General features: G+C 39.4%; 3 protein-coding genes across 3 annotated transcripts in view; 2 read left to right on the plus strand and 1 right to left on the minus strand.

The window, feature by feature from the left end:
- The window catches only part of c6.2 (complement component 6, duplicate 2), a 12065-nt gene extending 8807 nt beyond the window's left edge, over nt 1-3258 (plus strand). Inside the window, exons 15-19 of the mRNA XM_020623396.1 lie at nt 1-156; nt 989-1076; nt 1226-1470; nt 2940-3101; nt 3245-3258. The exon at nt 1-156 is cut by the window's left edge and continues 16 nt beyond it. Of these exons, the coding sequence (XP_020479052.1) occupies nt 1-156; nt 989-1076; nt 1226-1470; nt 2940-3101; nt 3245-3258 (665 nt within the window). The remainder of the gene's footprint in view (nt 157-988; nt 1077-1225; nt 1471-2939; nt 3102-3244) is intronic.
- A 1105-nt stretch (nt 3259-4363) lies between these two features.
- LOC109973656 (complement component C7-like) lies at nt 4364-12566 on the minus strand. Its single transcript, XM_020623411.1, has 18 exons — nt 12492-12566; nt 12169-12230; nt 11868-11943; nt 11026-11167; nt 10695-10839; nt 10437-10575; nt 9935-10063; nt 9531-9774; nt 9046-9159; nt 8738-8904; nt 7740-7968; nt 6911-7082; nt 6277-6364; nt 6041-6173; nt 5516-5707; nt 5019-5118; nt 4717-4898; nt 4364-4589 (listed from the first exon to the last, which is right to left on the minus strand). The coding sequence occupies exons 1-18, from the start codon at nt 12555-12557 to the stop codon at nt 4411-4413; spliced, it is 2559 nt and encodes an 852-aa protein (XP_020479067.1). The 5' UTR covers nt 12558-12566; the 3' UTR covers nt 4364-4410.
- Nucleotides 12567-15785: 3219 nt separating this feature from the next.
- The window catches only part of LOC109973650 (growth hormone receptor-like), a 17840-nt gene continuing 8763 nt past the window's right edge, over nt 15786-24862 (plus strand). Inside the window, exons 1-2 of the mRNA XM_020623402.1 lie at nt 15786-16060; nt 19476-19563. Of these exons, the coding sequence (XP_020479058.1) occupies nt 19485-19563 (79 nt within the window). The 5' untranslated portion in view covers nt 15786-16060; nt 19476-19484. The remainder of the gene's footprint in view (nt 16061-19475; nt 19564-24862) is intronic.

The raw sequence follows: 24862 nt of genomic DNA on the forward strand, positions 1-24862 counted from the left end.
CGCTGTTCCCCAACAAAGACAAGTACAGAGTGGGGGAATCAGTGGGTTTGAACTGTAACAAGATGGGCCAGGTGCCATTGCCACAGAGCTTCTTCAAATGCAGCAGCAGTCTCGCCTGGGAGCCTCCGTTACCTGTGGACCTACGGTGCACCAGTGGTACAGTGAATTACTAATTCTGAGCTCCCACTGTGGCAAGAAATTAGGAATAATTTGCACATCCTGTACTTCTCATGCAGGTGTATGACAGAGGAACACTAAAATCCTAAAGAAATAAACACTAATTACAATATGTTGGTCTAATGCACACTATAATCAGCATGAAGTAAAACCTAAGCTTTTACCACCATACACAGTTGTTCTGAGTAAAAGTACATTTCCCAGTGAATTATTTGACTTGTTAACTACAAACATCTTTGTGAATCTTAATTAATGTGTGTAATATTATTTATCTGAATATATCTGAATATCTTAATGGTAGTTCATGCCAGCATTTCATATATCAACAGAGACAATAATATTCGCTGTTGTTGAGCAATTAAACTAGTAGTTTGCAGTAGCTTGCTGATAGTTCAATTACATTCATATCTGCATAGTGATTTAAATGATGCTTTACCATTTTATGTGCGGTTAAATACTTAACTACAATCAAATTTTGGAACCATAAGAGGATGGATTTCAATTTTTTTTTACCATGGTGCTTGTGAGTGGCTTTTTAGCACTACCAAGGACATTGTTATGTTCATTTTGTGTGAAAAAGAGAGTCTGCTCTGATGGAAGCACAATAATTTCAGCCAGCATCGAAATAGAATTCAGCTACCATTCATTTCGTGCTTTTCCTAACATTATTTGATAAAAAAAAAACAACCTATCCATAAAAATAGATCATATTTTATAATGTGAATATACTGCATATAGTTTGAATTGAAAATATTCTGTATTGAGGATATTCTCATTTCTTGTTTGTTTTCTTATTTCCTTGTGCATGTAGAGATACCGTTTGTTCCTGACGGTCAGTGTGGTCCAGGACAGAAACTACAAGGCTCTCAGTGTGTCTGTATCCAACGGGAGAGCTGCCTGTAAGTTTTTATGAAATATTCTATCTAGTTTTATTATACCTTTCCATGTTTTGTATGAGCATGTTTTTAAACATTTTTTTTCCTATGCTACGAATGCATACTGTCTTACCTACAATAACTGACCTGTATATGTATGTGTGTGTGCGCAGTTCACAGACAGCAAATCTCTGTATCCTGAACGTAGACGTGGGCGTCATTATATCAATGTCCCTCTGCTCCTTCCATGCTGGCCGTTGCCATGGTGATCCACTCTTTTTTGTTAGCAACGGTGCGTGCGATGCCGCAGATTCAGCCAAACTGGAGTGGGCCAAGTTTAGAGCCAAGATGTCCACCAACAGCTCTGTTCAGGAGCCCTGTGGTCTTGACACCTGCAATGAATGGGAGACCTGCATTGGTGAGTTTGTTTGGCATTAATCTATCTTTTACTTTGCTTACTGTGTAATGTGCTTCAGATATTTAAGAGTTTCACATTGTTTTAAGAATTTAATGCAAAGTATCAAATTTTTATATGAACAAAATAAGTCCAAGGCAATATGATTTTATGGCTTCATTATGACATCAAAACATAATTATACATCTTCACAATTTCAGAGATACATTTTTGGAACTATGGAATATCTGCCATTTGAAAAATAACATGGGAGGATAACGTGAAAATAGTCAGATGGATCGATTTGACAGAGTTTATGTGCATAGACCATATACGTTTTAAATAAACCTCAAGTTTAACCATATTATCTAAATCATATGAAAACTAAAGTGGACACAAGGAATAGTCAGATGAGAAGAACAGCTAGCCTGATTTTGTCCCATGTTCAATATTTATGATATGCAAGTGGTACTGAGTGAGAAAGCAAAAGGGTGTGTTTCCCAAAATGTTGAACTATGCCCAGAGGTGGAAAGTAACTGACAACAATTACTTAAGTACTTATGTACAGTTTACATTTTTTTAATATACTTGAGTATTTCTATTTTCTGCTACTTCATACCTTGACTTTACTATATTTCAGGGGCAAACATTATACTTTTGATACCCTACATTTATTTTGATAACTATTGGTCACTAGTTACTTTTCAGAATCAAATCAATAAAACAAAATAACAAAATGCAGTATAATCATAAGACTTTGTTGACTCTGGGTGGAGACTCTTGAAGATTCTTAGCAGTAAATATATGTATATATTTTTATGTGCTTTGATGCAAATTTGTACTTTTACTTAAGTAACATTGTGAATGTATGACTTTTATTTGTAACAGAGTATATTTATACTGTGGCTTTGAAAATTTTACTTAAGTAAAAAAATCATAGTACTTCTTCCACCACTGACTATGCCTATATCTGTTACAACTATCCACTGAACTGCTAAAACCTTTAGCTGCACAAGCACAGTACGTCATAGTTGGTGAACTGGTTTTTCAAACTGTGTCTGGCAGAGTTAATACATTCTTGTGCTGTGGTCCTGGTGAGTTAAATGTTATAGCATAGTCAAAATTATGGAAAAATGAAATGTTTCCATTACATTGCTGCACTTATTTTGAATGCACTTCACTTTTTCACTTTGTTGCTTGTATCTTGAACTGGCAGTCACTCAAAACGTCATAGCATGAATTCTTCATTCATCAGTTTTAATTTAAATCAGTGAACATGGCAAGTATTACAATTCTTGAGACAATTAAAAACAAAATGAGGTTTGAATATTTTGAAGATATGACCCAGATGTCATGTAACAACACCCTGTCAGACATACGGTTACATGTGTTCTGTGCAGCCTTGGCACATTTTGAAAACATAATCTGGTGCAACTTTACATTAGAATTTATATCAAATTCATTTCCTAATATAAACTTGTATCTCTTCTCAGGGTCTAAAAAGTGTGAGTGCAGAGCTGCTCGGGACTGCCCCAGAGTGGAAGTGCACATGTTTTGTGTGAAGCTGACTAGGTCTCAGAGGACTCGGAGTATGGACCTTTGTACTATGGCCTCCCTCAAATGTGCTAACTACCAGTTTGAGATTGTCAATGAAGGTGTCAAAATATATATATATAGGCAAGGAGGTAAACCAGGGTTAAAGCACCTGATACAACTTGGAGTCAAAGGCACACTTAATTAGGGCCATGGCAGAGCCAAGAGCATTGCTAAATCAAACTTTAATGGGTGGTTTGTTTAGGACAGTACATCTAGTGCACTTTCAAAGCCTGTTTTTTAAAAGCCACTAGATGGCAGTAAAATAATAAAAATGACAATATAAATAAAAGGTGAAATATCTCTGGCATTGGGACTAAGCGGTTTAGAAAATGGATGGATGGATATCTCTGGCACTGCTGGAGGATTTTTGGATATTAATACCACATATATTGTCACCTAATGTCAAATTAGCACAAAATTTAGCATGGACAGTGAATATTTTGGTAGAATCTGAACATCTGTTAGTGATAATAGAAAAACAAACTTACAATGTACTGTTGCATTTACAATATGTTTTGCATGGAAAAGCTGAAGAACATCAAGGCTGGTGAACTCTATCTATTTTGGCTTTTGATCTAGTCTGACTCTCTTCTCAATGACAGAGCCGGAAGCAGCATTCAGTCACATACAGGCACAGAGTAGAATATTTACACTTGCTACTGTCCATGTGCTTCAAATGCAGTAATAAAAATATAAAATTGTAACATTGTCTGCTTTTTGGTCCTCATAAAGACTGTCACACCCTTTAAGGATGCCATGCACTTACTTTTTCAACTGCAACTCAGAATATTTTTCACATCATGGAATTATATTAAAGTGACCAAGTGATTCACAAAACCCAAACTCAACCTGAGGCAAAGAAGGGTCGACCAAAGAAAATTTATTACAATGACTCAAATAAACACTAAAAAGTTTGATGAAATTTGGTAAATACAGAGGAAATCAACATGATTTTCAATAGTATACACACTGCCATCAAACTGAAATTCTGCAGAGTGGATGTTATGATTTATAACAACTGTCTGGTTCATAAATCTGTTGGGTGACTGCGCACAAATATAACCCTGTTCACATATATGGCGTTATTACAAAATCAAGAGAACAAAAAGCTATGTTACAAGGGTTTTAGTAACTTTCTATGATGCAAACAAAATCTACAACACAAATATTTATCTAAGATTTTGTCAAACAAAACCTTACATTTACTTTAAATGCAGATGTCTTCGATCATGAGTTCTCCATGGCAAATATAGCAAGAACCTACAGGATGGCAGCAGAACCTATTTACAGTAGTCAAGTGCTAGAAAAAATGGCTGTTGTTTTTATTTACAATTCAGGCATGGAGAAAAAAATGTAAAACAACGATCTTTATTTTGAACAAGCGTCAATACTAATCACATTGACTTGCTGGCCAGCACACCTTCTGGCCCCCACCTCGCATTCGGTCATCGTCCTGGCAACACTGCCAGCAGTGGAGTTAACGCACAGGGGGGCTTGGCCTTGAGGACATTCTGATGTGTTCTGGCACACACATTTTCTGGCTGATTCTACAATTTAAAAAAATATTTATGCAGTCACATACACATAATTAAAATGAAGAATTGAAGAATGACTATATAAATGAAAACTTGTAATAAACCAGAATTATGCTTCATAGCAGCCCAGCAGACTCACCCTGACAGACTGTTCCTGGTTTACAGTTCTCACAGGTCGTGAACGTCTCCTCTGGCCAGTCACATTCGCTGTCGCTGACTAGCGTGAAGTTCCGTCCTACGCAGTGCAAAGCTCCGAGCTGACAAACACTCAGTAAACGGGTTTGGCTTGAGCTGAGTTTGGCACACAACTGCAGAGACGTCCTATTATACATAAAGACAGTATTTAGAATAATGAAGTATTTCAGTTGTTATTGTAGTGTACCTTAAGATGGAAATTTCCTTGTGTATAATGCAGAAATAGCTCTCAAAAATCATACTCACGGGCACTGAAATGGCATTTTACACACACACCCAGTAAAAATCCCTACATTCTCCCATGGTTTACACTTCATGCTAGGAGGAGGAGAGGCAGCTGTAGGCGCTGAGAATAAAATATAGAAAGCAGGATTACTGTGTGTATATGTATACCCCAAAGAAATGCGACCTTAAAAAGTAGTTCCATTCGAAAGGTTTATTTTAACAATTCATCACGACTACTTGTAGGTAGATGACTGTGATGACTCCACACAGAATAATTGCCTCCTCAGGTTACCCCAGATCTATGACACATTATAGCAACTATAAGATAAGTGCTTAGCTGTTTTGGTTCACACTCACTACACCCTAAAATAAACTGAATAAACACTAACTGCCCAGCACCAGAAGGCACACAAACAAAGTTATCAATCAGCTGGTAAACACTATAGAGCATTTAGCAGCTAGATGTTTCACTTTCTGTTAAAGATATGAGCTTTAAACATTTGAGGGAGGGAAAGTACCTGCTTTACAGTGAGCATCTGCAGGAGAAGGCGACCACTGCAGACTGGGACTGCAGATAATCTCTGACACCTCACCATCCAGCACTGACCCTACAGGACAGGACAGGGATATGGTGTCTCCAATCTGATAGGCTGCTTTGATGGGCGTGGCTGTAATTTCACTGTTGAGTGGTGGAATCCCACATGTGGAACCTGGGACAGGAAGAGAGGGATTTTAAGTAAGACAAAGTGAGGGAAACACTGTAATCTTTTAAAGAAAATCTAAGGGAATGTTTAAGATACATCTGGATCCACATCTGCATATAAACAGTGGCGGACAATGGCTCACGGCAGTCTTGTTTTGTTCGAAAGTTGTATCAAGAAGGTGAGATTTGCACCAAGAATTAATTGCTGGCTTCTTGGCCAATGGGCCAGCCTCAGACTTAATTTCATTGATACCTGTTACAGTAAGTAGATTTTGTGATATCCCTATCCATAAACAAACAATATGACAAAAACCTTCTGCATAATAAAGTGAAAACATACTTTTGCAAACCATTGCTCCAGTTCTCCACTTCTGATTTTCTGTGCACTGAGCCACAGCGTTTCCACTGAGGTAATGCCCATCTATGCAGGAGTATTCCACTGTGTTTCCCACCAGGTAAAACTCTCTAGGATTCTGAATACAACAACAGAGGCTGTGCTCAAAAACATGCCCATTGTCTCGTGTTCTACTATTTGCAGTAACAGTAGTAATAGAAATGTAATTAACAGAGACTCACCTGAACAAATCCATTTCTAAGGTTTGGAGGCGGACCACATGTCTTTGGTGGAGTCACAGATAAGCTGAAACACTGAGGCTCCATCATCCTGCATAGAGCAACAGTTTACAGTGAGAAAATTAAAATACTACACACCCCTGCTGCTTGGTACCCTCTCTGATATTTCAGACACTTCTAAAATGCATGATCATATATTACCACTTATCAAATGACTGAGAATATCACAATAACGTCTTAGCTTCTCAACAAATATTGAAAACATGTAAGCTCTCTATGTGTACATGTTTGAATCAGACTTTATTTTGTAACACAAATCTGGTCCCCACAAGATAAATTTTAATATTTTGGGGCACAAGCACCTTCCTGGTGGATTACTTTGTAAGGTGAATGCTCTTTACCTCGAGATCACCACAACTAAAGATAAAACAGTTGCTAGAGTTTTACAGTCCTGTCTGCAAGTATTACAAACCAATGTGCTGTATTTTGAAGTTTAATAAGCTTTAAACATAAATCCATTCCTGAAACAACCCACCGCTGCCAATGCAACCCCTTGCCTTTTTTTCCACACAGGGCAAATATCTCTCTGAAAAGGGCTCTGTCCTACATGATGAACAAGGTGTATATGTGTCCATACTGTAAGTACTGGATGTCTGGGTCTTCACAAGACTTCTGCTCTATGTTCAGTCCAACACAGTGGTGGCCACCTCCGCTGGGAGCAGGGTTGTTGCAGCTGCGAGTCCTTGACCTTTGACCTCCAGAGCAAGACCCCCAAGCAGACCAGCAGCTCCAGCTGCCATGGATCACCCCTGAGACAAAAACCAAAGATTCTCTGCCTTGTTCTGCTTTCATTGTGAATTTGTTCTGCTGTCCAGATGCCACTGTAACTTCAACTTTAATTGTGACCCTTTTAAACTTTTGCTTTCTTTAAATAGGAAAAATATTTCTCATAATAAGGGTTCTGACATATGATGATTTGGGGTAATCTTGTATTTCTGCAACACTAAATTTTAAACTATCATTTTTAAGCCTTTGCTTCAATTTTCCTCAGGATCTTGATAATAGTTTCTTTAACGTACTGAACTTAAACTGAAAATCACTGGCCACTAACTTTAAATCAAATGCTGAGACAGTTTAGTTAGTTTAGATACGAGGTGTTGAGGTGCAGCTGCCAAAACACAATGAATTTGTGACATTGTAAATGGCTTTTTAGTAAATTTTACAGTATTAGATTAAAACAGTTTCAACATAATGTTTTTCATTCTTAAATATTTGATATTAATTTAACAAATAAGTGAGCAAATAGCTAAGAAATTTAAATGTTATGCAACAACTAACTCTGAATGTACTTTTGTTATTTTCAGACCCAGTTTATCTAAACGATTTATTTTAACATTTACTTTAGTAATTTATTTTTTTTAATCCCGATTAATCCATAATCCCCTCAGAGTCTTCTATTTGAGTACCTGGCTGCTCTCCGATCACAGCTCCACTCTCGCATGCTTGTCCTGAGGTTCCCGGCCGGCACACACAGCGGCACTCGGAGCCCGTCAGCAGCGGCTGGCCGTTGTTCTGGCAGGGCCGGCAGTGACAGGGATGCTCCTCAGCTAGGTACTCCTCTGTGGCTCTTTTCAGGTGGAGCTTCTTCAGACCAGCACACTGCACCTCCTTCACCAGCTCATACAGAGGACGCAGCTAAAAAATAAGTGTATAGGTAATGTGAATATTCAGAAAAAGAAGAAATACACAGGATACTAGACAAGGCAAGACAAAATATCCAAACCATTAGACAGAGATGATAAATCATATATTTAATTTTCATTATCATAATAATCATTTGTTATGCCAAAAAGAATCCTGTGTGCCACACATAGTACATACTGGTAAATATACATTTATAATGGGGGATGGTGAAGAATGAAAATGTTTGTGAACAGTTAGTGTAACTAACTTTAGAGATACTCTGATCCAATTAGTATCAAAATACAGCAGGCAGCAACATCACAAAGAAAAATCTTTCAGTTGTAGTTGACATATTACCTTATACTGTACCAAATGTGACCAATATTGTAAATTAGCTATCCAGGCACAGTAAAATCTCTCAACCTGCAAAATTAATGGCGTGTAGAAGCTCCACTTGCCTGCTTCTTGAATCACTGTTTAAAGAATAAATGAGTTTCAAGATGTTTACCATCAGTGTCACTAACTACAAACATGTAAACAGTAAAAATTACAACTTAACCGACCAAGCAACAGTAACTAAGGGGGGACGGGGCTTAACAAAGAGACACTTGAACATGATGATGTATTACAACAAAACATGGGGACAGATAGAAAAACAAAATCAATATGTATGATAAGCAAAGTTAAGAAATAATTGAGAAAGGAATAACAAAATTTTCTAAACTGAGTGTTTGAATCAATCAAGTCAGTAAGAATCAACCAGCTGTGCTGACTGCCATACCTTTTGGTCTATGACTTCAGGGAAGTCTTTGACAGACGAAGCCCAGTTATCGTAGACCTCCCCATTAGTTTCTGGGTTTTCCAGATCCAGAACAGACAGAGCGCCAATGAAGGTTGGATCTCCTCCAAAAATATTGACCTTGATGGGCATCTTGTTTACACTGTGTCCTGCAGACAAATGGCAATGGGAAATGCTTAAGTTAGACTGAATGATTATCAAGTTAAATGTTGTTTATTTAAATTAAAAAAAATGTTAAATTGACCCAGAGTGTAATTTCTTTGACCCTCCGGGTTACGACTTTCTCTCACCATGGCTGGAGGATATGGATTTTGTCAGTTTTTCACAGACAGTTTTGACTTTCTTCCTGAAGAAACGACGTTTCACCTTTCTCCAACATCTCTGGTACTCAATATCTGTTGTACCTTTGCACAAGCAAGACAGAAGCAAGAGATATACACTATTTAAAATGCTAAAATATAGAATATAAGAATAGACTACTTACAATTAGATATGGCAGTGGCTGTTTTTAAAGGATTTTATTAAATGTATTTATTGATTTTTTTTTTTTGCAAGCAATCATTTAATAAAAACTAGTTGCCTAGATTTCATCTTTGTCTCAGACTGTATCTGTAATATTGACCAATAAAAGCAATGACAAAAAAACAAACAAAAACAAAACCAAATTCACAATAATTCCTTAAAATATAAAAGATTTGATGTGTTGAATCAAGATTTGTGGGTATACAAAAGAAATTATATTATTCACAACAGTATTAACACCAAAAATTCTTACTGGTTGAAGCCAGCGCCTGGCGATCTAGCTCTAAAAAGGCTTGGTATTCGCCTCCGAGTGAGCCTTCTGAGATGTAATGTGTGCCATAGGTCTGCAGCAGCTGGCGGTAGGCTGAGTAGTCGTAGGTGAATGGCAGTGAAGACAAGGCCTTCCAGAAGCCTTCAGCAAGAGTCAAATACTGGGGGGCAGAGTTTTGGAACTGGGCCAGTTCCACTTTATTCTTCAGGATTATAATTCTGTAGGCCTGGACGATAGACAGAAAAGACTGGGATGTGATTTCCTGTGACCTGTTGAATAAAAACCTTTAACACAAGAGCCTAGAGACAGCAGGTCATTCTGGAAGTCTGTCAAACACTTGCAGTCAGTCTCAACAGCGATTTATGGAGGTTATATGAGCCGGTTACCTTTTTGTCAGTGAGCTCTTTGTGGAAGGTGCGACGGTCATGTCCCACTAAGCTATTGGACTGGATGTGCTGCATGTAGGACCAGGAACTCTCATAGGATTCATCGCTCAGATCATCGTCTACTTTCACCTGTAGCACAAACAAAGATAACAGCTCAACATTTGGTTTAGAGCAGCTGCTGCGAGAATTAGTCATTGTGCACTATTACTATCTAAGCTCACCATCAGTGCTAAATTTCAATTTGTCCAACACTTAAACTGACATTCTCGTCAGTCTCAGCTACAGTATATTTTGTGTTTAATCCCAAGCAGTCAGTGTTACCATACTAAAATAAATGCTAAACTAACATGGTGAACAGAGTAAACATACACACCCTTAACATCGGCAGGTTAGCATTAGTAGGTATTAGTACTTATATAAATTCATATCACAATCACTGCAGAGAAGGCAGGGCTTTGACTGTGAACATGGCCACTAAACATAAATGTCTTGTTCAACTCACCACAAAGTTGTACCTGAGGATGTTTTGTGGCAATCTGTAATAGACTTTGTGGTCACCACTGAACACCTTTCTGCACTGGCCTCCAAAGCTCAGAGTGTTGATGACACCTGCTTTCAGTTTCCCTGTTAACACGTCATACCTGTAGAGCATGATATAGCAAGCACCATTTGACCGACTTTTATCTGATAGGTGACATACTATGTTCATCCCCACATGGTAAAAATTCACTTTCTTGGTACTGGCGTTGCAGCTACTCACCCTCTGCCTGTGAATTCGGAGTTGGGAGGTGTCTTGTCAATGTCACATGAGTACTGGCTGTTGTCCTGGTTGCAATTTCTTTCATCCAAACCATCCTCACAATCTTGGTCTCCATTACACACCAGAGAATGGCTGATACACTGACCTGCATTGAAGTTTCAAGAGTTTTCATATTGCTACATTTTAGAAAAAAAAAATTTAATAGACATACGGCCTGTCTAAGGTGGACCCCGCCCCTTGCCCAATGTCAGCTGAGATTGGCTCCAGCAGCCCTATTCAGGAATAAGTGGTATAGATGATGGATGGATGGATATATTATGTTGAAGCATACCAGAAATGCAACGGAACCTGTTTCCACAGCCTGTTTCCAGGGGACACCTTTTCTGTGGGGCACATGACTGTGTTTGACTAGCTTCTCCTGAACACAGCATGCCTCTAAACTGGGCATATACCTCCACATGACGAGTCTGTACCTGAAAAGGAAACAAGTGAAGTAATTAAAGAAGAGAACAAATGTGGTGATAAGAAGAATCAGGTGTTTTTTTTTTTACTGGGGTTTTGTTGTGCCATCAATTCAGAACCACAGTGAAAGAAATACTGAAGACTGGATATCAGATCAGGGTGTCTTTTTCAAGCCTTCCTGGTGATAATATTTCAAGTCTCAAATGGCCATAACTCGCAGCTATGAAGCTGGTTTGACGCTTTTATTCATGTTGTTGTACTTGTGTATGTTATTTTTCAAGATAGAGGCAAACTTTAATGATTTATACAAAAATTTTGACACATCTAATATTTAATAAAATCTGGAGACAACAGTTTGATTTGTATGAAAATATAACAAACAAAAATGACTGTATAGGTCTATCAACCTCTTAAATGACCCTGCCTCTATATCAAGTGACCCCACATTACATCCCGAGCCCCAAACTGAGAAACTCACTGTACAAGCCAGGAAACACCAACATTGCTGCAGATAAATCTGTTCATATTAATGGCATTGCTGCAGTCAGTAATGTTTTGAGTGTAGTTCAGCTTTGGTGCACAACAATCTACACTAACCTTTGAGGACGGTTCAAAAGGTAGGTGGCTAGCCTATTGGTTTACACCAGAGACTGTAAAAACTATGGGGAGACTAAGACAAAGCGAGTACTGTATGTGTGTGCTCACACATACCTTTGTATGACTGCAGCCGTCACACTCAGACCACTGTCCATAAGGCCCCCATCTGCAGTGTACAGGCTGCTGACAGCTGAAAGTAATGGACCGTTATCATTTAGCACAGGCCTGAACCACAGTCCTTTGACAACATTTAAAGCAGTAGTCCTGCGTCCAGTGATTATGGAGCACACTATATGCTTAAGATTGATTTTCTACATCATTGATATGCTATCTGAATTGTGATACTGTCGTAGGATATAAGGGCAGCCTGTGTGGTTTGTGATTTATGTGTGTGTGTGTGTGTGTGTGCACCTACCAGACTGGACATGTTAAGACAAGCAACAAGGCCAAAGAAGAAAGAGCTGCAGCCCAGTTCGACTGTGAACAAAAGCAAGAGGGTGGTTTACTCACTCTCAGACATCATATGTTCTATCCTTGAAAAATTTGTTTAATTAGTTGTCGTCATAAATTGAAAGAAATTAATTTTAAACTTTTGACTTTGGCAATATAGGTCCTAGTCTCAGCCTAAAACACAAGATCATTAATTATTAAAGGTTTATACTAAAACACTATACTTTAAAAAAAATAAAATAAATACACCGAATGTTAATGGTAAATGTGTTGTGAAGTTTAAAATACCTTCATGATGCACCCCTCAGAGTCTGCCTTTCTCTTCTGGTCCAGCACTGTAACACTTGGGGTCATATAATCAAGAGGGGGAGATTACACAACACAGCCCAGAGTTCAGGAGTTCCCTCGCTGAAGAAACTTTCATCTATCAAATGTGAACAACCAGATTTACGCCACTGCAGTTCACTACAGTGAGTCATGAACACAGACCCAGTGTTCTTTTCCACAACTTTTGTACAAACACACATGCACACACATGAGTTTATTTCCAAAAAAAAGAGAAAAAAATTGACAATCCTGTTTGCTTGTGCTGTAGGGCACAAAAAAGGCAGAACATTTCCAGTGGAGTGTCACAAAAATAGTTGTGTCACAAATGTTTATCTTTGATAAGGACTTCAGAAGAGGAGTCTGCATGATTTGGGCAAAGGTCAAAAATCTCCACTTATACTGCAGAACATTTGACTTCACCGCTTGGTTTGACTCCAGTGCAAAAAATACACACAGTTATTTCATAACAAGAAGACTGGAGATGTAAAATAAAATAAAATAAAATAAGATTAAGAAATGTCATTAATATGAAATTAAAGGAATGAGACCACCAGAATTATTCACCTGCCTATGACCTTGATGTACTGGTTACTATGATGGAAGCATATTTATTTTTCTATCTTAAAATGCTTCTATTTATGCCATGTAAAGATAATTTAACCCCCATCTCACCCTTTTAGCCAGCATCACAGTATCTTAATTCAAATTTGAAGGTTTACAGATAAAACTATATGTTCAGTCAACACTTGCTGATAACTCTTCTTCTCATTCCTTAATGAGACTATAGTAATAGTCTCAGTCTTAGTGTAGGACGTTTAATAGATAGTTGATAATACACAATTAAATGTGGGAAAGCATTCATATGGAGGTTCAGTATAGGAGTTGAATGATATTTACCCATTATTTGGCCCCAAAGAGGGGGGTGTCAGGCCCTGCTGTCTTAAATCTTCAGAGCCCCACAGTAAGCAACACCATTTTCTAACCAACCTACCCCTAAAACAAAACATCCTTGAATCTCATCATCAACCAAGCAAAGAGCACACAGCTCTCTGCTCGACACATGGCATCTGTGTTGTATTTGCTCATGTTAAGCAGTGGCTGGCCCAACTGGTTTGTAATGGCAATCAATAAAACCATATAAAATATGCTTCATAATACTGTACCTTCTTACTTTATCTGTACACCACACTGTCTGGTGACAGAATTGTTCATCCACCCACTCTGTAACAAATATCTGTAAACATGTTGTGCAGTGTAATAACAATAACAGTATGTACTTAGCACTTATCTAGTGCTTCACAAAGTTGTGAATATAAAGCAATTCATGTCAAATTCAGACTGAAGAAATGGAACAGGGAGCTCCACACTTGCCCGGTTAAAGCCAGCTTCCCCTTACATGAAATACAGGATGCTGGTTGAGACAATAACTCACGTCACACATGCCCTTGAATCGCTCTCAGAAATCTTGTCTCAGGCAGAGACACATTTCTATTTTAACTCACTGGAAACAGGAAGAGTTACATAAAGCATGTCTGATGCATGAACCTTATACAAGGACCTAAGCATCCTGCATGTTCATTTCTGAGGAAGAGTCGAAGCCAAGACAATCAGACCTTACACGAACACACAATTCTCGTGCAGACAGTTTAGTCATCTCAGTATGTATCTACACGACTTCCTGTTGTTCTGCGTCTCTCTGCACCTACTCACAGTCTTTCATGTCCACAGGTCAAATCTTTACAAAGGTCAAACACATTAAACAATTATTTGAACAGTTTTGCAAATACATAACATAGCACTATATCATTTTATCAAGAGTTTCTTTCTACAGGACCCCCCACCCCCACCGCCCAAATTAAAAGCATATTTCTTGCTAATTAAGTGTACAATCAACAGATGGTCATTAATGTGTGAAGTGATTTTGCTGATGCTACAGTATATGAATGAAGTTATTGAATATTTTTACCAATAAAAATTCCCCCAAATTATGAAAAAAACTATTTTGCTAACTAGGAGTTGAAGTATAACCAGCAGAGGGCCATTGTTGTGTGAAATACTTTTGGTAACACTACAGTACACTGGGTAAGAGTACAGTCATTGAATATTTTTATAGTAGGCCTTTCTGTTTTTACTGTCGAATCTGTGAATATCTTTCCAACTTTAGTGGAGTCAGCCACTATAACATACCTTTGTCAGCACACTGAGGGACAGCTGTGGCCTCATCTGTGTGTGTGAGAGACATTTGCAGGTAACATGAGCCACCTCCATTGCAGTGGGTCAGGCACATTGGAATGACCTAATATGACTTCACTCCAAAGGTATGTCCACATGCTTGCTCAAATAATGGCAGGGACATTTTTGTACTCTCAAAATATTTGTAGGGATGTGCCTCTAGCCCAATATGCAAAATCACTCCCTTGACATTATGTGTGTATGCACCAGATATGTCTCAACATGTGGGAACCAAAACCTGTTTACACACCCACACTGTGTGTACTCCGCCTTCCTCGTGACATGTAGACATGTGTCAATGGATTTTGAGGAGACACCTTGGTTTAAGCTTATGGTTAAGGTTAGAGTAAGTCTCTAGGAAATTAGGTATGTCAGTGTGAAATCCCCATGAAACGTGGTGTGTGTGTGTGTGTATCTGTGTGCGTGTATGCTATGCAGAGCATGCAGAGATTGTGTGGGTGGTCTATACTGTTGTGCGGGGTTGGTCTGAAGGCACAGAGCCCAAAGTTGCTGCTGACATGTGAATGGGTTAGACTCACGAGTGACTGAACACGTACTGACGTGTGACTCCACAGGCTGGACATAAGCCAGCTGCTCTAAAATGACACGCCTGCGTGTCATGTTTCAGTCAGCGCCTCCAGTGTCTGCTGCTTGTTGTTTTCATGCTGTACCGAGGTCAAACCGGCAGGTGGCGTCATTCTCCGAGCCTCACATGCTATGCAGAGCATGCAGAGATTATGTGGGTGGTCTATACTGTTGTGCGGGGTTGGTCTGAAGGCACAGAGCCCAAAGTTGCTGCTGACATGTGAATGGGTTAGACTCACGAGTGACTGAACACGTACTGACGTGTGACTCCACAGGCTGGACATAAGCCAGCTGCTCTAAAATGACACGCCTGCGTGTCATGTTTCAGTCAGCGCCTCCAGTGTCTGCTGCTTGTTGTTTTCATGCTGTACCGAGGTCAAACCGGCAGGTGGCGTCATTCTCCGAGCCTCACTAAACACCAGTGTGATTTTTGCACATGTTACTGCAGCACCAAACACAGGCGCACAGTGCCAGCCCACTGCGCACGGTTTCTTCGACAGTGTTATGAGCCTGCATGGATCTCGGTTAAAGACATTCCTGATTGGTTATTAGAGGTTTTCAACGGTCTGTTTGGTGAGACTGTGTAAGCTGGTTCATTTGTGTGTGTGTGCGTGCGCGCGCGTGTGGAAGTTCGTGTTGTTGTTTCTCTTTTATTGAAACAACCCGTGAAACAGTCAGGAAGGGGGCACAGTGCTATCCACTCCATCACCGCGGTGAGTTACTTGTCATATCTGTCCTGCATGTTTGCGTGTTTACGCAGCTGTATGTTAAACGCATGGTTTCAAACAATAGTCTTTACTGAATTATACAGAAGAATCGGTGTCTACCCATTGTTGTGTGTCTTTGTGTCAGTGCCTTTATCATTTTATTTACAGTTTCTCCATGAATGTTAACTAAGAATCCCAGGGCGCATAACACACATGGAGAGGAGAGGTGAAAACTGCGAAGCCTTGTAAAAACAAGCTTGAAATGCACCCTAAAAAGTAGAAAAGCAGCCTGTCAGGGTTTAAAATTGACAAATAGCCTACACCTGTCAAGTATTTCACTGGCAAAAGGGTGGAAAAGCTGATTTTTAAGGAATGATTTCCATTTGGCGTGGAGACATGGATGGAGTGCTCCAGTACTACCTGCTCACATGCAGATTTGCTTTGCACATGCTCAAATTTGTGTCTGCTCTAACATACAGTGCTGCTTGAACAGATTTCATGTGCTCCTACTTAAATCCTTCTCCTTACATTCAGGCTGCTGAGTCCTGGTGAATCCGTGGGGAATAACCCTGTCAGAATTCCTCAGCCAATAAAATGAAATGAAATTATTAGGGATACATTTTGGATGAATCCTCTTGACTTCATAGAGCCTCATATAGGAGCAGTTACCAGATTCCGTCCTTCTGAGTTTGGGTTCGCTTTAATGAGGTTCATCTACTCCCATCTTCCAGGGTTTTATTATGTAGGGTGTACTTCCCTTTTTGTACATCTTTTCAAGGAGAAATTAACGTCTACTTTCTGACATTACAGGTGGTCTGGAGTAGGAGCCTGTAGGATCACAGTCATATTTTCACCATGACAGTGCATCTTCTGTGTTTTAAGTTATTTGGATACTGTTTCGGATTGGCTAACAACAAAAATGTTTCTTCTTTTAATCTGCATTTCAGTGTATGTTTAGGAATGATCATGCTCTTGAATAACAAGCAGTCTGAGAGGATATAACTGTATGGTTGAATGAGAAGTGTGCACTGAGTCTTACACCAAAAACTCACTTAAAACCCCCGATGAACATATTCAGATCAGCATCAGCAGTAATGTTTGTGGTGGATGGTGCATACTCACACTATCGCAGATAAATATAGCATAAAGTTCTGTAATGAATGAACTACATAGGAACTGAAATTGTTGCAACAGCATTTAGCACAGAAGGGTTGTAAAAACACATGTCCCTGTACAAAAATGTGATGTTCTCACACCGTGCTTCTTTCACATTGACAGTTTCCTCTTTAAAACATCAACAGTCGGTGTGACAACTGAGCACAGATGTACATAAGAATAGAGTTATAATTGCATCAGTATGTACATTTTGTCCTTTATTCTGTAATGTTTTATCCAGGGACAGACCATGGGCTGCTTCATAGCATTTTGCCTGTAAGATCCAGTGTCATCTAGGGATTTCACAATAGCCCATGACCCCAGCTTTAGTAGGTCATAGAACCAGAATAGTAATAAAGTTGCACTGTATTTGCAAGAACAAGTTCACAGTTGATTATATGGAAGCAGTGTACAGTATCTCCAGCTTTTAATTTGAAATATACCAAACAAACACTGGACTCTGTATGAATGATAGGTGGCCCTATGTCAGTGGAGGAAATGAAAAGTCTATCAGAAAACAGGAATCACATGGCAGTGAGGTTCTTCCAAACACTGCCATGACCTTGTGTGTGCTTGTACAGCCCAAAGCTGTTTATCTAATCAGACTGTTATTTGCAGTTGTAACGGTGGTTTAGTCTGTTTGTCTGTCTTATCAGCATGAGGCGCTCCACAGTGAAAAAGTTTCAACTGTGAGTAGACCAAAAGTGAAAAACAGAGATTGTGACTTTTTTTTGACTTATTTCTTTATGGTTACTTAATTTACTGTATACGTTGCTTCACTGTGCTGAATATTGCATGTAGAGTTTAACAAGTAAACTGAAAGGATGGCACGAGACCCCCCCAAAGTGCAACGGCTGTTCCTGTTATTAACCAACAGTGGCAGATAGAGATTACAAAGTAATAATGCTGACACTACAGCCGAGTTTATGTTAGTGAACATGAACATCTTTAATCTCGCCCCTGACTACAGCATGTCATGGACATACATGGAATAATATTAAAACATTCACTCTTATTTAGCTTCCACTGAACTGAACAAAAAAAAGTGAATGATTATGCGACAGTAATTATTGTTGGCCTCACACAGAGCTAACAGATTCTGACCATTTGAGGCCAAAATCAACCTTCGAGAGTAAAACAGTCACAATATACTGTATCAGCCAGTATTCTATTTTTACAACAACACATAACATTTTTGAGAAGTATCCTTTATATTTGGCTGTTAAAGAGATGTCACAAGGACACACACTATAGCTTCACCATATATATACTGAAATGCATTTTTTTTTAAAAAGAATCCTTCATTATTTGAGGGTTTGAACAAGAAAGATTAAGTGCCACTGGAACTGAACATACTATAAATAATACTGTAAACCAACCAAGTCACAGATACTGCAGATATACTTTGACCTAAATTAATAAATATTAGTGTCAAATCTAAAAAAGTATACATACACACCACTACTGAATTGTTGAATATATTTGTGAAAATTTATATTGCCACTCTATCAATCGTGCTCTTAGCAAAATGTAATACGGTGGGAAGCAATCAGAGCGTATTGCATTGTACCGTCACTATATCAAAAACAAGTGTGTTAAAAAATGTATAAAATGTGAACACAGGAATCACACGTGAACTAGCAAGACAGAAGACTCAAGAAAAAAAACAAAGAAATGTATATTAATGAACACAAGTCGGGATCAGTGCAGTGAAGAGATGATGTCTGAGTATAAAACTCACCTGTTTCATATTAACATGTTGCATGATTTTACTGTGTATAATCGTTTTATGTACTGTAAGTTCAAGGGACACAAAGGTGATGGAAGACAGGTGAAGTGAAGTGCTGAAAGTCTGAAAATGAGCTGATGTAAAAAAAACAACAAAGATTTCTGAAAGTAATTGAAGTGGCAGTTAGTCAAACAACTGAGAGCAAATTTGAGTTCGTGTGAATAATTCAAATTACACATGAAAATATGAACAAAGATCTTTTTTAAGGGTGTGACATCTTATGTAGAAGTCCAATTCAAAATCAACAACTTAAGAGCATACAGTAATTACCTTAAAGCAGCACAATGAAAATATTTAGCGTACTGTATTTACCTTATGTTAAACAGTTTTATGCACCTGACCTCTTTGGAAAAAAAGCTCCAGACTGGCAAGAGTCTCACGATTTAATGCTGGTAGTAGGCTGAACCTCAATGGGTTGTGTCGTTCAGCTGGGTGGATTGCACTGAGAAATTAACATCTGCCACGTTTCATCCACAGATCAACACAATGGCTGCTCCTCTCAACATGCTCCTCATCTTCTTGCACATCTTCACTGCTTCAAGCCTGGAGTCAACCTCTGAGCAAGGTATGTTTATCTATTTGGTAACCATTCTTTTCAGTGTGCTTTCATAGCATATGGTGAAAGAATCTTAAAAGATTTACGGATTTGAAGACAGGTTTGAAATTGTGTTCATTATATGACATACAAGAACTCATTATACTATGTTTGCACATTTTATGATTGTGTTGAAGATGCTTTCTTTGACAGCTGTTGTTGTCTGATGCCCACATTTCTAAGCCCCGTTTTTGTATTTGGCTTGGAGTCTAAAATTGCACAACACCGGATGAAAATCTGCTTTAAAAGAGCCACAGGACAATGTAATCCTGGCATTCAAATGAATATAAAATGTGTTGCACAACAGTGAAGCCCTGCACAGAGGACAGGAAGAACAGCCAGCAGATTTCTAGTGAAGTGGCTTCCCAGGAATTCTGGAGAGCAGAGAGCACTCCACTGCTGAACAATGGGAAGCTGTCTGTGTAGTAGCTACTTAAAATCAAACAGGCCCTGAGTGGTAGTTGAAAGGCTGTGTATTTGCATACATGAGCTGTATTTTATCCACAGATATAAACTAGGTCTGCATTGACCATTTAAGTCACGCACGGACATCTTGAGCTCTGTCTTGTTACACATCACTGTCACTATTTTAGCAGAGGTTTTGGACAATCTGCGTGTTTCTTTTCTTCTGCTTATATATATATTTTTCTCTTTCATGTCTTTATGTGGGCTTGAACAAGACTGCTTTGTCCTGACAGGCGTGGTTTACTTCTGTTGCAAAAATATTGGCGTGAGAGCTAATAACCATTAGTGCCCCAGCTGAGTCTTGTTTTATGCAGAAAATCAAATTTGCCAGTATTTAATAGTATGCAGACTTCTGAGGCACTGCCCTCATCCCAAATTTGTTGAGTAATTCAGTGTCTCTTGCTGCTGTGGTGAATGGGGAAAACACTGACATAACTCAAGAACAAATAGAAATGTAACGTGCATAAGATCAGTATTTTCTGAAGAAATGTACTTCATTATGCAGACAGGAACAGGGCCTAATGAAGACCGGGTTAGGGTTAGCTTTTTGCTAACTACCAATGTGAGTCACTCAAGTCAACCTATTTTTATTATTATTATCAATCCTTAAAAGATAAGGTTGTTCTTTTTCTGTAACATTTTGTGCCATAAAACTCTGTTGTTGTTGTGCTTTCATGGAGATCCTGTGCATGTGCAGGGCACTTTTGCTTACTTCAGATGCTTTGAAAGGTTATGGTCATTTGGAGCTTTTGGAGCAACATTTTAAACAAATTACAATAAAGAGTGCATAACAGAAATGAACCTAGAACAGGAAGTGGCAACAAAATAAGAGCCTGAAACAGGAAGCAGTAGGACAGAACCCTGACAGTTTCAGCTCATTGTTTAGCTGTTTGACCCTACTGTTTTAGCTAACACTTACTGTTCTCGCAGCATAGCTTTTAGTATCAGCAGGTGAAAAAGCTAAAAAAAAAAATCCACTCTACACTACCTGTTCTGCACCGAACAGACAACGGTGGAGACCAGCTAGTGAACATAGTGGAACACTAGACTTGCATTTGCCAGGTTGACACAAACAGGCAGATAACATGCAGTTTGCTAACAAGATCACCATATCAACTTGAAAGGTGATGATGTTAATGTCGTGTTCACAACTTGTTTACACTACCCATAAAAAGGTCATTGAAGGTTTAAACAAATTCCTGACAATTCAGTATTTTTATTGGTAGGTTATAGCACCAATTCACAACAACAAGGCAGTAGTAGTATAGTAAGGTCTAGACTTTTGTGGAAAGCCCAACACATAGTAGGGTCTAGACTTTTGTGGAAAGCCCAACAAAGCCCCAATGAGCAAATTAGACATGACAGACATTCACGCAGTTTACAGATAGAATGGAGATCTCAGTGAGTGGACCGCTGGCAAGATGTCACATTTCTACCAATTTGTGTTCTGCTTGTTCAATAGCTGTTTGACAAACTGCTCATAAAGTCTATGTTACTGGAGAAGCACACCCCCTCTCTCCTCTAAACAGAGACTAACACAGAGAAAAATACAGTGAAGCCAAGTAGGACTATGCCGGATGACAGTTATGGGAAGCACAGGGTGTACCACTCGTTAGGTTCCGACAGTGGAAATGCAGCTATAATGTGCAGCTGGAACACCAGCATCCTCACTGACAAACTACTGTGCTCTGAACAAGATGTAGTTGCCTGGTAATAGAGCTAGCTTGGTCAGGTAATGAGCACTCACAACCAGAAATATATACATATACTGTATACTATGTCTATGGTCACAAAACGTCAGAACTAATTCCAAATTGTCATTACCTGCATAGACTGAGCACATATTCTCAATCTAAGTGGTTACTTTGTCACCTGAAAAATGTCAAAATGTCATAAAATTGCTTAATAATAGTCCTACAGATGAATATGGTAATAGCTTTGAGCCTGGCTCAGAGTCTCTGCTGTCACTGTATAGCGTAGATCTCTCCCTACCTGTGGGCTTTCACCTCACTGGGATCCTTCAGCCCCTGTCTTAAACAGCGGGGTGTGCTGAGTGACAGCACTTAAACAGCGAGGTGTGCTGAGTGACAGCACTCAGTTTCCAATGACAACGAATAGGCAGCTGTTACTGACCCAGGGATTTGTCTCTGTTCATGCTGGGAGTGCTCAGCAGTGCAGCTGTCCACTTTAACCACAAGGGGGCTCACATACAGTCAACAGCCTTTCCAGCACTCACAATGGGGAATACTCTTTTAAAATATTGCTATGTCCAAACAATGATATGGATCAGCACCAAAATCTAATCATTTGTTCTGTGGCCCATACCCTACCTCTCCAAAACATTTCATCCAAATCTTTTCATTACTTTTTGATTCATGCCGTTAACAAATAAACACACACACACACACACACACACACACACACACACACACACACACACACACACACACACACAAACCAACAAACCTCATGAAAAACATAACCCCCACCCTTGACAGAGATAATAATAATTATGATGTAGTTTCAAACAGTGATTTGCTGCTTGTGTCACCCAGAAATGTTTTGTTTTTGTATTTTTAATTGGTAGCAAGGCAGAACTTTACCATGGGTCTACCAGCATTATCTGACTCTTCCAGTGATACACAGGTTGCTGCCAGGCACCTACTCAGTCTCATTACAGCTCATTGTAGCTTAAAGTACAAACCTAATAGAGCGATTTGTAGCTTAAAGGGTAAACTAAGTAGGTTGTGGCTTAAATTATAAACATATCAGAGCTGTTTGTAGCTTAAAGCAGTGTGACTGATGTACAATGGCACTTAAGTTTAGCTACATTGGCTCCAAGTGGATATGTTTGCTTTTTTATTTGATTTTGTTCACTGCTAGTGAAACAGTTTATAATTAGCTCCTGTATCATTTTATATTGCTAAATGTATTTAAATTAGCACACAATGTGAAAGTGATTTGAATTGAACTACTCAATCTTTTAACAGGTTTCTAGTACTAATTTTCAGCTCCATGTTAGTGGCACAGTGAGAAAATTAATGAGCCTTTTCCAAGAACACTGCTCAAAATAACTCCTCTCACTTCCCAACTGGAACACTACCCACTGGAGGTATCACTTCTAGGATTTGAATGTTCTCTATAGGGGTGAACAGGGTTTTTTTTCCCTTTCTCTCCACCTAAGCACCACTGTTTATATCACTCAAGGATCAGGACATTGGTTCTTAATGTGATTACATTTCATGACTGGAGAGGTCATATTGTCACTTTTCAGGCCTTTTCCCCTCATGTTTTGCCCAGAAATGTTCAGAACAGTTATCAGCGCTGAAAGCACTGTTGCTGAAGGAAATGATTTTTTTAAATTCAGAGAACAAGGCATTCCCCCTTGAGAGCACACTGATTGATGTCTGGACATGTGATTCTCTTAATAACTATTCACCATGTGTCCTCACAGGAAAGATGTTAATGAAGGCTTCCCACTGCATTACAGTGCTGATGTAAACAGATGCTGTAACAGGAAAAAACACTGATGATCATCAAGAGGATGTATAAATAAAGAGAGAGAACAAGCTGTGTTCTACCTAATAATTCAAGGCATGAGTTAGCTCTTTAAAGGAAATTAATGCTTACTGCTGTTTCCTTCTCCCCTCAAAATCATGGCTGAAAGGGAAGGCATCTGGGCTTATCTAAACAGATAAAGTGAAGTTGTTTTCTTTCCTCCTGAAAATAGACTGCAGGACTTTAAGAAAAAAATCGCACTGTAAACATGTTTACTTCATAAGATTGTGGCAGCTTTTCCACATAGAGGAGTTGCGAAATGAGACTGTGTGCTGTATTTTCATATTAGCATATTTGTGGCTCAGAACGTACCGTGTTCAGAATGTGCTCCACATCTGCTGCTAACGTTTGCTGACACAGAGGGGAACACAGGTGACACAGAGGTGAACTCTGAGCAAACACAGCAGCACTCACTTTGATGTACAAGCACACATACAGTATGAAGCCTGCAAATTTACAAGGTGATCTAGTTGTTCTAACCATGGCCCATGCCAAGAAGGGCCCAGTTTTACACAACCGGGCTGCGGACGCTAGGGTCACTCCTGAGCTGGTCAACGGGGAAGTGGTGGTGGCTGAGAAGAGAGCAGACAGTAGTTGGTACAGATGAATAATGATGACTGTGCATCAACCTGAATGGTGAAGACTGGATGAGCAGAGTAGGTCCAGGGTCCGGAGGAGAAGTCCGTGTGAGAAGCCGTGTGGCAACGGGGAGTAGAGAAACAGTACTGGTAGGAGCTAGGAGACACACAAAGGACTGGGAGATAAAACTGGTAGAACACAACGACATAAGGGGCCTGAGATTGAGATTGAACTGGCAGGGGAGTGCAAGGAGAGCTGGGTGTAAGTAGGGTAAAAACTAATAAGGAACAGCTGGTGATAATCAGGGGATGTGAAGCAGGTGTGCCAGATAGTGTAATCAGGGCCGAGGGAGCGAAACAGAGTGAAGGAGGTGAAAAAGGCAGGTGAAGCTGGGCAAACCGGACAGAAGAGCTAGAAAAGATGTGGAAGGTGAAGGCACAAGTGGTCCCTGTGGTAATAGGAACATTGGGAGCTGTGACCCCCAAACTGGGAGAGTGGCTCCAACAGATCCCAGGAACAACATCTGAGATCTCTGTCCAGAAGAGTGCAGTCCTAGGAACAGCTAAGATACTGCGCAGGACCCTCAAGCTGCCAGGCCTCTGGTAGAGGAACCCAGCTTGAAGGAAGGAATAAGACCACTCCAAAGTGGGGCGGGCGGGGAGGGGTT

The sequence above is a fragment of the Monopterus albus genome, unplaced genomic scaffold (assembly GCF_001952655.1).
Source record: "Monopterus albus unplaced genomic scaffold, M_albus_1.0 scaffold298.1, whole genome shotgun sequence".
NCBI classification, from domain to species: domain Eukaryota; kingdom Metazoa; phylum Chordata; class Actinopteri; order Synbranchiformes; family Synbranchidae; genus Monopterus; species Monopterus albus.

What these genes read in the sequence shown, in the direction of transcription:
- LOC109973656 (XM_020623411.1), bottom strand. Translation starts at nt 12,557, where the DNA reads ATGACCCCAAGTGTTACAGTGCTGGACCAGAAGAGAAAGGCAGACTCT. An exon ending in CTGAAGTCATAGACCAAAAG is followed by an intron (nt 7,969 to 8,737) that starts GTATGGCAGTCA and finishes CTTATTTTTTAG; the next exon opens with CTGCGTCCTCTGTATGAGCT. An exon ending in TTAGAAATGGATTTGTTCAG is followed by an intron (nt 6,174 to 6,276) that starts GTGAGTCTCTGT and finishes TGTTGTATTCAG; the next exon opens with AATCCTAGAGAGTTTTACCT.